Source organism: Amphiprion ocellaris, chromosome 13 (genome assembly GCF_022539595.1).
Source record: "Amphiprion ocellaris isolate individual 3 ecotype Okinawa chromosome 13, ASM2253959v1, whole genome shotgun sequence".
In the NCBI taxonomy this organism is placed as follows: Eukaryota; Metazoa; Chordata; class Actinopteri; family Pomacentridae; genus Amphiprion; species Amphiprion ocellaris.
In genome coordinates this window covers 3765842-3779657 of record NC_072778.1, presented here as the reverse complement: position 1 = coordinate 3779657, position 13816 = coordinate 3765842, and the positions used below count along the sequence as shown (strand labels likewise).

General features: G+C 40.5%; 1 protein-coding gene across 4 annotated transcripts in view; it reads right to left on the bottom strand.

The window, feature by feature from the left end:
- Positions 1-1467: 1467 nt before the first annotated feature.
- glra1 (glycine receptor, alpha 1) overlaps positions 1468-13816 on the bottom strand; it is a 153817-nt gene continuing 141468 nt past the window's right edge. For 2 of the 4 annotated variants that reach the window (XM_035954791.2, XM_055016594.1), the window contains one exon: positions 1468-7626. In XM_035954791.2, coding sequence (XP_035810684.1) covers positions 7318-7626 — 309 coding nt within the window. In that variant the 3' untranslated portion in view covers positions 1468-7317. The remainder of the gene's footprint in view (positions 7627-13816) is intronic. The other 2 variants (XM_023284697.3, XM_023284698.3) reach the window with 1 other exon arrangement.

The window sequence follows — 13816 nt, the reverse complement described above, 5'->3', positions numbered from 1 at the left end:
GAATGGTTGGTTGTTAGTTTATTCACTATTAATGTCACTTTATATACTGGATTGAACTTGAGCAGTGGAAGAGAGAAGGAATTTAATGAAATTATGGAGATTCAGAGAGGTAATGTCGTACAACGTTAAGCTCGGTTTAATTCAAACCAGCTGGACGTTAAACTTCAGTGCAGCTGAATGGGTTTCAGTAAACCTTAAAGTAAAACAACTTTTTTAAAAGCTAAAATACACAGCAGAGAAATACAGGTTGAGAAGGTCATTCTAATAATGAGGACAGCTGCAGCAGCAACTAACACAGGTGTTCAGCGGTAAGTTAGCCACCTGTGTTAATTAGCCTGCTAGCTAACTTAGCCGCTAAGCTAGCTAACGCGTCCGGACCAACTGCTCAAACACGACAAAACACAACTCTTCACAAGTCGCTGACTTAACGTACAACAAAACAACACAACTGGTTAGAAGTATTTATCTTCTTACCGTGTTTTACTCCAAAAACAGGGTCAACAGCAGCCAGAGATGCTACCAGACGTTCTAACCATAGATACATACATACCAGACTAGATCCGCTAGCGCGCTGTCTTCTATATTGTCTATGGTCTGACAAATCACTGCTCTCTGGCTCGCAGTCAGTCTGACCAATCACTGCTCTCTGGCTCCGCCCTCTGAGAATCTTGTTGTCGTTTGGCTCTACACTTGCTGATGACCACTTCCGGTCTCAGAAAATGAAAAACGGACCTTTTCTCGTTTCTGACTCTTACTGATTTTATTTTTTTGTTATTCTAAATATAAAATGAAAATCAAAGCATTTTTAAAATTTCGTATATCCCTTTTTGATCATGAAAAGGAAAAATGCCTTGTATTTCAATTTTATTTTTTGTATTTTAAAGCGAAAAACAAATAACCACTCGTTTTTTGTTTTTCAATACGCGTTTCAGAACGGAAAATACAATTGCAAAAATATACACAGACCATTAGAAAACCCTTGTGCAACTATGTTAGCACATGAATAAAAGTGAGTTTTCATGGAAAACATGAAATTGTCTGGGGTGACCCCAAACTTTTGAACAGTAGTGTATATGTGCGTTGTTTGCAGGTCAGTTTGATTTGTGGCTAAAAATAACCCAAAAAACGAAGCGTTTCCAACTCTGCTGCAAGCTTCAAGCTACCAGCTTTTGTCTTGTAAAAAAAAAAAAAAAGTTGTGAGGAGGTTTTACAATAAGAAACTTGCCGAGAGGAGACACTTTTATTAAAAGAATAATGGAAATAAACAATAAAAAAGTTGAAGGAGCTACTTTGGGCAGCTGTCACATTCATTTTTATGAAACACTGACTTTTGAGTCAAGTTTTGGTGTCAGTTAACGCTGTACAGGTCGCGCTTTAGGTAAGTCGAAGGCAGAATAAAGAGCACAATGACATTAGGAAAGCATGAGATTTGAAAATCTGCCGCTCACAAGGATGCCAGACAATAAATACACCCTACTGCAGGGATTTATTTGCAATTTTTAATACTTTTTCTTTCATGATTACACAGATCCTTGAGTCGAGTAACAGAAAGCAGAAGATCCAACTCCAACAACCTTGACAATGTTCAAAAACAGGTAAAGAGATTTTTGTTCAGAAAACCTTTAATCGTTAATAGAATTAGTAGTATGACATATTTCAATAAATATTTAGATATATACAGATACAGCAGAAACAGTACATTCTTTTTTTTCTCTTCAAATTGCTTAACATTTTTTGTACAAGCCAAAATATCTGCCATTGTATTTATATTCATGCAAAATATTGTTTCTCAGATTAATGAAAAATAAAAAGGATTTGCTGAACTTTTCTTGTCGTATTTTTTTTCATCCTGCTTTGATGTGCACTCTCAGATTATAAGCATCGCAATGAGCATCGCAAGTTCTGCAAATTAAACAGGTGCACTTTGTGCCAATACACAATAGAAGCAAGTAAAAGCAAAATTAAGGCCATTCCAACTTGTGCAAAGAAAATAAATAAATCAAGAATCATAATAATAATAATAATAATAATAATAATAATAATAATAATAATAATAATAATAATAATAAATAACAATGTTTCCTTTAGTTCACAGCAATTCAGGAGTCACTGTATTTTTCCTTCTCCCTCAGGGCGTCGGATTGTACAATACATACAATAAAATACAAGGGAATCAAACAAACCCCCCCCGAAAAACCAAGAGAATCATTAATCATCGACAAATCAAACCATGCTACTTTAAAATCCAGTTCAGAACCTAAGGATTTAGAAACTTCCAAAAACGCATACCTCTTGTTCGGTGTTCAGTCCGTTTGCATCGCACTGTAATGCAATATAAACCCAGTATCTATCTCATGTTATGAAGCCCTCCCTTCCCCAGACCCATAGAGTATAACAATGATTAATACAATGATGCGAGGCCGATGACGGAGCTCTAACACGGCTATGATACACACAACACCCACGCCTGAGGACAGGGGTCATGAATCATGGAAAATGGTGGTTGAATAAATGCATGATATGCTTGTAGGTCCTCGTTTTCTTAGTTGCATACTCAACCCCCATATGGCACGAGAAGATATGTATGTACGCTTGAGGAAACGGACGACTGCTGTTGGCAAATAGGCTCATTGGACAGTTGCGGAAGTTTATGGCACGCGAGGTAAAAAAAAAAAACTGAGTCATCCTAATTAGACTGAGCCTGTTGAGGAGGTTTCCTCACTCGGGTTTAGGCCGTGATCAGAGAGGAGGCAAATGGAGACAGTCAGAGCTGGTTTACATCATTTATGTCACTCTGATGTCCCACAGGATCTCTACATGGCACTGTTTGTCATTTGCAATTCCACGGTTAACTCAATATTCACTCATTATTTAGACAGGAGCTATTTTAATCAGGCATTTGCAATGAAATTGACAGAGACTGCTTCACAAGCTGCCCTTTGGTACAAAAAGGTTGGGTTTCACGATGCTCTCAAACCCTAAGAGGTACTTTTCTTTGAACAACACTCTATAAGAATCACAAGTCCTTCAGTCATTTAGTTTTTTCCCCTAATGCCATTGTTCTTTTGTTAATAAGTGACTAATTTACCACAAACATCCTTCTTTTCTCTAATGAGCTGAGTCGTAACATCAACGCTCCAGTTTGTCCTCTTTGAAGAATGAATGAAATGTCCCCACTTTGAAGGATTTCATGCTAGCTTTCTACTATTTGGCCACAGGATCTCTAGATGGCACTGTTTATCATTTGCAATTCCACAGTTAACTCAATATCCACTCATTATTTAGTCAGGAACCACTTTAATCAGGCGTTTGCAGTGAAATTGACAGAGACTGCTTCACAAGCTGCCCTTTGGTACTAAAAGGTTGGGTTTCACGATGCTCTCAACCCTAAGAGGTACATTTTTTTGAACTAAGACTGTATAAGAAGCTTCAATGTGGGGTTGATATGTTATATACAGTAAATAGAAAGGCCTGATCTTTAGCAAAGCATGGAAAGAATTTAGACTGAAAGTATTAAAGCATAACCTCTGAGCTGGTTTTTGGGACAACTGAAGATCAGGAGGAGTTGTATCAAAGAAAGAGTGTAGTTTGATTCAACAAAGAAATGCCAAATGGAAGCAAAATTACCATCATCCAATCATCTTCTTAAACCACATGGTCTAATTATGGTGGCAAGAGGGACAGCAGAGTTGCTCAGACATCCTTCCAGCTTGTTTCCTGGGAAAACCCCCGGGGCCAACTGGAAGATATCATCTCTACAACGAGTCCTGAGCAGACTTCTTTCCAGAGAGGACACCCGATTAGGAGCCTCGTGCAGATCATGCAGATGCAGATGGACCAGTAAAGAGAGATTTGCCTCACGGCTACACTGGCAGCACATTCCCATCCAATCCAGCTTCTGTCAGGCAAGCTAAACATCACGTCTGCTTGTTTCCAGCTAAGCACGATGCCCGATTTACTCACAGTTTGCTACATTGCTGCTACTTATGTGATCAAAACAGTCAACATTACTACTACTAAGCTCATTTTAGTGATACCTTTCTGTAAAAACAAAGGGATTTCTGGCTCAGCTAAATAGCATTTTGCTACCTTCTGCGCTGATTTCTCTCATGTTTTGCTACAATGAAGTGTAAGAGTTGAGTTCTGGGAAGAGTCACTTGAAAAATGAAACATCTTACTTTGCTAGTTTTTGCTTTGTCCTTGTTTCAGATTCTAAATTCCACCTGCAAACTTCAGCCGTCCTTAAAAGACAGGAAAAAAAGCATCCTAGGTGATCATGGCCTTGAAAAGTTTCACGTCGCTGTATTTGGGGATGATTCGCTGAATGAAATGCATAGTTTTTGGGGCAAAATTGTATTTTTATGGCACTTCCACTTGTCCAAACATGCTGGAATGTGAACAGAAGAACATGTGTGTGTGGCATAGCCCTTCGGATCAGTCTTACACACTCCGAAACAAAGTAAAGTCACGAAAGGTAGTTTTAAGTTCACGATGGATGGAATAAAACAATATACGCACATGTTGACACACACAAAGAATGATCATCTTCTCAACCAAACAAAAAAAGTCCCAGTGTTTCAAAAACACACAAGGACTAAATGTGTTTTTCCAGTAAATATCCTGTAGGTAGAAGGGGTTGAGGAATACAAGGATGTGGAGGGAAAATGCACAAGTTTTTCAATGCAAAAATATTTCGTACATATTATAACATTTCAAAAATGAATCTGACAAAACCAAAACCGCATCTGGCAGGTTCCTGAACACAAGTGAATGTGATGATACATCCTCAGCAGCAAAAGGCAACCACGTCAAACATGACAAAAACATAAAAACATCTTTGATTTTGCTTCAAAACCAAGTTAGGAATATTAAGTGAAATGTTTTTTTTTCATGGTTTGAATTTAACATACACTGAACCATGTTTCTCCTCTTTGTTTTTGCTCAAAATAAAATGATGGCTCATCGATCACTCTATATTAAAAGAAATTATAATCATAATTTGGGAAACTTGTGTTCTTTCTGAGAGTTAGAGAGCCAAAATCAGAAGGTCATTAGCTTAGCTTAGCATAAAGACACGTTCCAACCCAAAACTCAACCATTAGCACTAGTTTTCACACTATTTCCCCCTTGTTTAGTCAGTGCTCAAACTAAAATACACATATTCACACTATTCATGGCCAGTAATACTAAGCTAGGCTAGTCACCTCCCAATTCTAGCTCTGTGATGCTAATCTTTTCAAATTTCTTTCAGGAAGAATTAACTACAATATTGAACTCTGTGATGCTGTAAACTTTTTGAATGAACAGGGGCACCTACAACAACAACACGAGAAATCTTAAAGTATATTTTTTCTTCGCTACACGTTGTAACCTCTCTGTAAATTCCTATCAACTGTGAAATAAAGAAGCACTTTGGGATTTTCTGAGTTAGCAGATGAGGAGATGACGGAGGAAAAACATGAAACAACCATAAAAAGAAAAACACTTTCGTCCGGCTGGAGTTGCTTTCTTCCTCTCCACCTTCAGTCTGGCTCAGTTTGGCTCAATCTGCGTCCTGCAGATTCCTACTAACATACTCTTTTTTTTTTTTTTTTCTCATACATGCAGTGGGCAAAAAGCCTGGACAGATTTATCATCTCTGCTCTTACAGATAAGCATGAAAAAGTGGCCTGTTTGAGATGGAGGAGCAAAGAAAAACTCATAATTGCATATACTGCTCGTTGCATAGAGAAGCCTGGCGTACAAAAAACATAAGATCTGCTCAATTAGGAGTCAACTACCGAATGATCAACATGGATACGACCAAATGAACCCTGCTGCTCTGCGGGCGGCGATGAAGCTCCGTGAAGTTCACAGCTACGACAAGTGAGTGAGATGGAGATACAGTTAATTAAGGTACAGCAGGTGTTTTGATCATTTACAACATTTGTCCTCTCAGCTGGAGCTTTGTTTTGGGGAACGGGTGGGCTGCTGGGTGTCACATTAAGGCGGGGCCAAAGCAAGGAAACACAATAAGATGTAAACATGTTGATGTTTCGGTCTCAGTCCAACACAACAAGGGGAAAGCAACAAACGAGGATCTGCGTATCACTCTGTCCGGCTCTTTCTCCAGTTGATAAATAAAAAAACAAACAAACAAAAAAGCAGAAGAAGCACGTGAGGAGACGCCGTTTACTGACATCAAACCGCCCCCCTCCATTCCTCCGGACAAAAAGCTCGGAGCTGCAGAGCGCCGCACGGCCACCAGCGACGTGTTCGGTTGGCACATAAGTCGATCGAAACAAGAAAACAACAAATGCCACATGAAATAAATCGAGGACAGGTAGAGGAGCACAGATAAATGAGATATTTTGTCTCATGATCTTCAGCACTGTTTGTCCAGTGTTGTTGTTGTTTTGTGTTTTTTTTTTTAACTCATTTTTTTTTGTTTTCTTTTTTTTGTCCAGTTGAGTGATTGACAGCAACAGGTGTCTCTGCAGTTCAAGGTTTCGTGGTGTCGGCAGCGGGAGGGAGGGAAAGCTTTGACGAGTGCTTGCAATACACATTTGAAGCAAATCTAGATATATAGAATGCGTGATCCTTGCATCGCTTTATTTCATGGAAGCACCGATCCACCTTCCTTCCTTCCTTTCTTATTTTTTGGTGAAAAAAATCCCTCATTTCCAGATGCCCACCTTTGGAAAGTTCACATCCCCCCCCAATTATGATAGATATATGAGTATATTACACAGCTGTATGCCTCTTGCATGTCCCCCACCCCGTCCCCACATCACTTTTTCATATAGAATTATATATCTGTCTCCACACAAAAAACTAAAATCAAACACAAGATCTTTTACAAGACTCTCTTGTCGTCTCCTGTTGCTCCAGTCCATCCACTCCCACAACAGTTTGTCAGGCGCGCCTGCAGAAAGTCTGTTTTACTTTTTCATTTATCATCTTTTCTTTAATATATTGCCACATTCATATATCATGCATTTTACTGCATTGCTATTGCACTGGTCCGGATTATTCAGGAGGTGTGAAGAGGCGGGAAGAGGGCGCGGGATTCGGGGCGGGAGAGAAGAATAAAGGGAAAACAAAGCGATGAATATCTTAAATAATATCTAGTAGGGCTCAGGTTGACCGCCACGGAAAGCGACTTGTCCTCGACCGAAAGAGGAAGAGGGTGAAGAAAGAAGACGAGGGCAGGAGGTGTGGTGGACAAAAAGGGCCAATGGTATCTCCCCTTGAAGTCATCTCTCTCTGTTTTCTTTCTCTGCGTTCTCCTCTTCACACCGTTCTCACCCTCCTCCTCCTCCTCCTCCTCCTCCATCTCTACTGCTTGTGGATGTCCTCGCTCCGGATGATCTTGTACGTGATCCAGTAGAAAATGTTAAAAATGAGGAAGACGAGCGGGAAGGCCACGCGGGACACCGTGTCGATGCGCTTGGCCCGACTGATGAACAGCTTCTTCATCTCCTCGATGCTCTTCTCGGGCGCGGCCGAAGCCGGAGCGTTGTTGTTGTTGCCCTTGATGGCCATGCCGTCCTTGGCCTGCAGGCAGGTGGGGCCCATGCCGTAGCCGGGGAAGCTGAAACGCCCCTCACCCGTCTCATCCTCCTGCAACACAGGCCAAGACTCAGGCTGTTAGGAACCAGAGAAAGACGTTACTGTTGGAGGTGTGTGCATGTTTGCAGATGTCTGTGTGTGTGTGTGTGTGTGTGTGTGTGTGTGTGTGTGTGTGTGTGTGTATGTGTGTGTGTGTGTGTGTGTGTGTGTATGTGTGAGGTCAGTACAGATTCAATTCAGACAGATTTAGACATTAAAAACAAACAACACAGATGATATGAAGTGAAAATGACAATTCAGTTACTATACTTAAGTACAACTTTGAGGCACTTGTGGTTTACTTGAGTTTACAATGTCCTTCAACATGCAGCTATACTGACGTCAAGACCTTTACTGTTGCTGTTTAGGCAGAAAGCATCGTTTTCCAGTGGTCATTTGTTGTTAATCGATTGTTTTTCAGATGAATGTCAATTCATGGCAGTAGTAAATGACAGCTCTGCTTTGTTTTGATTTCCCGTCCTCTCTTCATCTACCTGCAGTTCAACAGATGGACAGAAATACGTTCCCTAAAGTCCCTATCTGACCTTGCAGAGGTTGTTTTGCGGAGGAGCGCCGTGCAGATATGAGGAGAACATGCAAATTCCTCACAATAGATGCTGGATTCATAAATTATGAGCTCATTATCGATTGCACTGCATTCAGCGCCGAGGCCTGAGCCGATATCTCCCCTTTGTTAAAAGTTGTCAATACAAACCGAGGCTGGACACCAGCTGGGTTTATCTCACCCGTCAAGGGGAGCGAGGGGGTGAGTCGGGGCTGCCTGAATGGATTGGACTGATTGACATGCGCTGTGCTCAAGGTTATGGCGTGTGCGTGGTGTTTTCACCCGGGCACGGTGAGATATTGAAAATCCTATCTGCGGCGTCACCCTGCCTTTTCATTACAGGAGACACAATGACTTCCTTATCTGGTTCAGAGACTCCAACACAAACATTGACAAGGGCCGAGAGACACTGAGGGTGTGTGTGTGTGTGTTTGTGTGTGTGTGTGTGTAAACTAAACTAGGAAAATAACAAAGTGTCCTTCAAAGTTAAAACAACACCTGTGAAATCAAAAATTGAGCAGACAAAAAAAGCCCCGTGATGATTAGGAGTCCTCTTTGTTTGGATTGGGAACATTTTGATGAAAAAGGCGCAGTTGAAAATCCACGCATGAGTTGTATTCCCTCTGGGGCCACTGTGGGAGGCTGTGTGGCAGCCAATCAGCAGGGAATCTTTCCAGTGCATTTCAGTTGAAGAAGAAGAAGAAAAAAAAAAGAGCATTTTGTGATCAGAAAACAAGCAGCCTAACTCAGGAGAAACTGTTGGCAGCAGGGGAACTTTAGTGACGCAAAACCTCTGCAGCGACAACAAATCAACCCGCCTGTAAAAAAGAAAGAAAAAAAAAGAGCCAGTCCAAGTCTTCTGTTGGACCTGTGTCTAGTTCCCAGCAGTGGGCGAAAATAAATAGCCAGTGAGCCAAGACTTGCAAATATCCATCAATAAAATAGCAGAAAAGATGATAAAGATGCCCTTAAAAACCAGATCAGATGAAGCATGAGCAGCCACACGGGGGACACTTCTGACCTATGTGTGTTTGTGTGTGTGTATGCTAGCATGTGTAGCATTCGAATGCATGTGTGTGTGCATGTATACCAATGTGTGTATGTATAGATTTGTGCATATAGATGTGTGTGTGTGTGTGTGTGTGTGTGTTGGACCACCGGGTAGCGATCCATTTTTAGCGCCTCATGTCCCCGTTCTGTCCTTGCATCCACACCAAGCCATCTATTACTGTTAATACACAAACACACACACACACACACACACACACACACACACACACACACACACACACACACACACACACACACACACACACATCCCGGGTGTCTACACATTAGCTGCGATGCTAGCCGACCTCTGCCCGTCCTTCAGTGACGCCGCTAAACTATTACAGATGCTCTGCTTTATTCTCCCTGCCATGTGATTAATGTGGAGGGCGGAGAGACGTGAGGAGGAGGCGCAATGAGGAGAGCGGCGGAGGGAGGAAGAGGAGGAGGCGTGAGGAGGAAGAGAAAGGAAGAAAGGGAGGAGGAGAACAATGAGGGAGCCCTGCAGACTGCAGATAGGGCAAAAACAGAAGTGTTTTAATGTCAGAAGACCCCCTGATGGAAGCTATGCCCGAAGATGGCCCAGGTGATTCATTACTGTTACAGCTAATTACAAAATTCCCCTCCATTAACACAGGAAGGATCGGGCCTCGGATGCATGTATGGATGGATGTAAAGATGGAGAGAAGGGCGGAGGAGATAAACTGTTGAAAGAATGAAGCTTTGCCCTTTGGGTTCGACAAGGGAGGGAATTTATAGCCCCGCTTTGGGATACAGCTCACCTTCCCGTCTTTTCTTTTGACGCTGCCGCTTTTACACACTTTCTCCTTGAAGGCCGTCAAATAAAAACACACGAACCTTATCAACACATAAACACGCGTCCTTATACTATTTTAATCAAATATCAAAGACGAAATGGATAATCTTCTAATAAACCACTTGTGCGAAATAACTAAAATTACCCACAAATGTCTGAATATTAACGGAAAATCTCTCCTGTTGTGTACAAAATGAAATAAATGTACAATTATTGCAGGAAAACGGACTAAAGACAGACAAACACTGATGGACTACACAGAATTCTTGCCTCAGGGGGAATAGTTTACTGTAGATGAAGGAAGTAGATGTAAAACTGTACAAATAAAGATCCTACAGAGATAGAAGGTTTATGGGGAAAATAATAGCAAATGGATAATAAAGAGTCAGAAATAGAAAAATAGCAAATGCTAATTGTGTCTTTTTAAAGCCAGAACAGTAAACAGGTCCCATCTTGGACTATAAAACATGTTTTTAGATGGTTTTAATCAAACGATTGAGCAGTATAAGGCCTACAAGATTAAGACAGGTGGATTTTTACTTGAACACTTTACAAGTTTTCGTACGAACAAGTTTTCTTTCTTTTTTAATCATATTAATCTTTTTAATCCCATCAAAAATATTTTAATAAGATCTTTTCAGAACAATATTCAGTTTATTTTTGTCATGTTTTGTCTTCCTAGCAACCCTTATCTATGGTGCTACTGGCTTTTTAGACCATGCAACCTGCTGAGAGCCATGGAACTATAATTACACTGAGTTTTAAACCACTGTCAGGTGAAGTAAATAACACTGATCTTCTTACAGCAGTGGGATATTCTGCTGGGAAATCTTGGGTCCTGCATTCATGTGGATGTCTCTTTGATGCAACCCTTCATGGAGACTGATGGCAGCATTCTCTCCCAGCAACACAACAAACCCAATAACTGAACATAAGTAGTTTATCCTCACTTTTTTAATGGTGTGCTGTAGACAGACTCAAAAAAACATTCACAGTATGTAGGTAGAATTTAACACGGCTTCCTGAAATATACTGAAGTTATCTCACAATAGAAGTCAGCTGATTATGAAGAGGTAGAATGGAAGGATTTGTTAGAAATGACCCCTTTTGTGTCTTCAAAGAGTGTTTTTCTTTCACATATTACTATCATACTGCCAAATGTTTTTTTGTCCAATAACTTCATCCTACATGCTGAAACGACCCTTGAAAACTTAACCAATTTATCTCTGGCGACTTATTAGAAAACAGACAACCCATCCAGGGTACCAGTGCCGGCTTCTATGACTCTGTCACATACATTAACCTGGTACAGTTTTGCTATTGAAACTATGGTATATCCCATGAAACTGAGGCTCAAAATTGGATGTAGAAATGAGATTTTGGCACCTGGTGTGGATGTAAAAAAAATAATTCCACTGGAGGCTGCGATATTTCATAGAATAACCCTTTAAAGTGACAAAACTTATTGTTTAATGTTGTGGCTGTAGACAGACTCTGAGGGCAGGTAACAAAAAATATTCATAGTACAAAGGTAGAATTTAACATGGTTTCCTGAAATATACTGAAGTTATTGCACAATAAAAGTCAGCGCATTATGAGGAACTAGAATGGAACGATTTGTTTGATTTGATATGAAATTAGATTTTTTTGTGTGTCCTCAAAGAGTGTTTTTCTTTCACATATTACTATCATACTACCATTAATCACTTGTGTTAAATGTTTTTTGTCTAATAACTTCATCCTACATGCTGATACGACCCGGGAAAACTTGACAACGATGCTTTTTGAACAGTTTTCTCTAGCGCCTCATCAGAAAACAGATCAGCTTCTATGACTCTATGTTACACACATTAACTTGATGCCGTTTTGCTATTGAAACCATGATATATTCCATGAAACTGAGCCTCAAAGTTGGATTTCGAAGCAAGATTTTGGCACCTGGTGTGTATGTAAAAAAAGAACTCTACTTGCGGCTGCGATATTTCACGGAATAACCCTTTCAAGCGACAACTGTAACCCATTTCTAGCCTCTCTGTTTCAGTCGTGACTCTATCTGTATAATGCAAATATCAGCATCATATAACAAGAAGAAAATGGATCAGAGAGAAGGAAAATGGAAGGAAAGGGAGACAGGAAAGAAAGATCTAGCAAGCAACGAAGAGAAACAATCACAAATCAATAAAAAAAGAGACAGAAAATGTAGAGGTTGAAGTAACAGAGGAAGAAACTGGATGGAGGAAAGAGAAGAGAGTGAAAAAGGAATGGAGAAAGAGAGCAAGAGGACCTCTTAGCTCGCTCATCCATCATGCTTTCATCTCACGATTGAAGCATTTATATCTCTGGCTCTGCTGATGTGATTAATCGAGCAGATTAGCAGGAAGCAGAGAGCAGACTACGTCAGGCCCGCTCGTCTCCGCCATCTCCTCTGCAAATATTACCCTTGGATACTTGTTTTAGAGACCTGCATTTACATAAAACACGATTCGGAAAGGTGTCAGCCCCAACTAACGCTGGCATCAGTCTCTCCTGAAAGAGGCTGGAGGAGGAATTCCTTGGCTTGCGTTCCGCTTTATGATTTCCCCCCAGAAGCAATTCCAGTCGAGCGGTGGAGAAGGAAATATATTATAAATTTGCCTTTGCCGATCCATTTTCTGGTGGATTCATCTCAAACCGTTCTCCACCCTGCTCTCCCCGTCTCCCCTCTGCCTCTCGCCTCGATTAAGGCCATTTGAAGCTTTTTAGGATGTTTCAGTATCAATATGTTAGCGGTGAGTGGATTCTGCGGCGCTGGGGGGAATGTCTAAGTAATGCGAGGTTTTCTTGGGCCTAGAGTTTTACCTATGCAGATGTTTGAAGGTGATATTTGGGTGTTTGTTTTGAGAGATATCCAGTTGCAGTGGGCTTCACTACTGAGAATGTGTCTGGGATCCACTGACCATTTTTAAATCTACATCTTAGATTTGATTTTAGGTGTGTTCCAGGATTTATTACTATCGTACCAGGAAGACATTTAGTGCATCCCAATACATAGCATGTCATACAATCCAGGCCAAAAGTTTGGAAGCCAGGTCAAATATGTACAAAAAAGATCATCTTTTTATTGTTATACTTTGCAGCAAAATAAACATGATTATTATATAAAGACTCACTCATCAGAATACAGTTTTACTGTAATTATCAGGCATTTGTATCTGTACTCTTGTTTCTCTACTCAGCTGTTTCTTTCTGTGGTGGTTTATCAGAGATATGGACACAGTTGAGGTTTATTGGGATTTTTGTATGGAAACACTCAAAAGCCAAAGAGCTAAAGTGAATAATGCAATCTGTGATTTGTTTTTTTTACTTTTGCGCTGAAGTTGTGACTCTTGTAAATCTTCTCAACCCTAAAATTAAGCCCTTCTTTTCTTTTGTTAACATTTATTCAGCAATCGCCGGGTAACATCAATGCACATCTGAAGGTGAATTGAGGAAAATGGTGCAATGAAAGGAAAGTGTGACCATGCAGTAAATACATCCCAGAATCCACAGAATTCATACTGGTTTTTAAGAAAGACGTTGTGAACATAAACTTAAAGTTGCTTCTCAACTTTTGGCCTGTAGTGTATGTTGTATAGCAAAGGTATCAGGACTTCCTACTACCTCATATTGGATTTTTTTGAGTATTTTAGCACAGAATCCTGTGCAAAGGATAGGATTTCTAATAATCAATGAGCCTTTCAACACCATTAGCTAACACAATGTAGCATTAGAACACAGGAGTGATGGTTGCTGGAAATGTTCCTCTGTACCCCTATGGA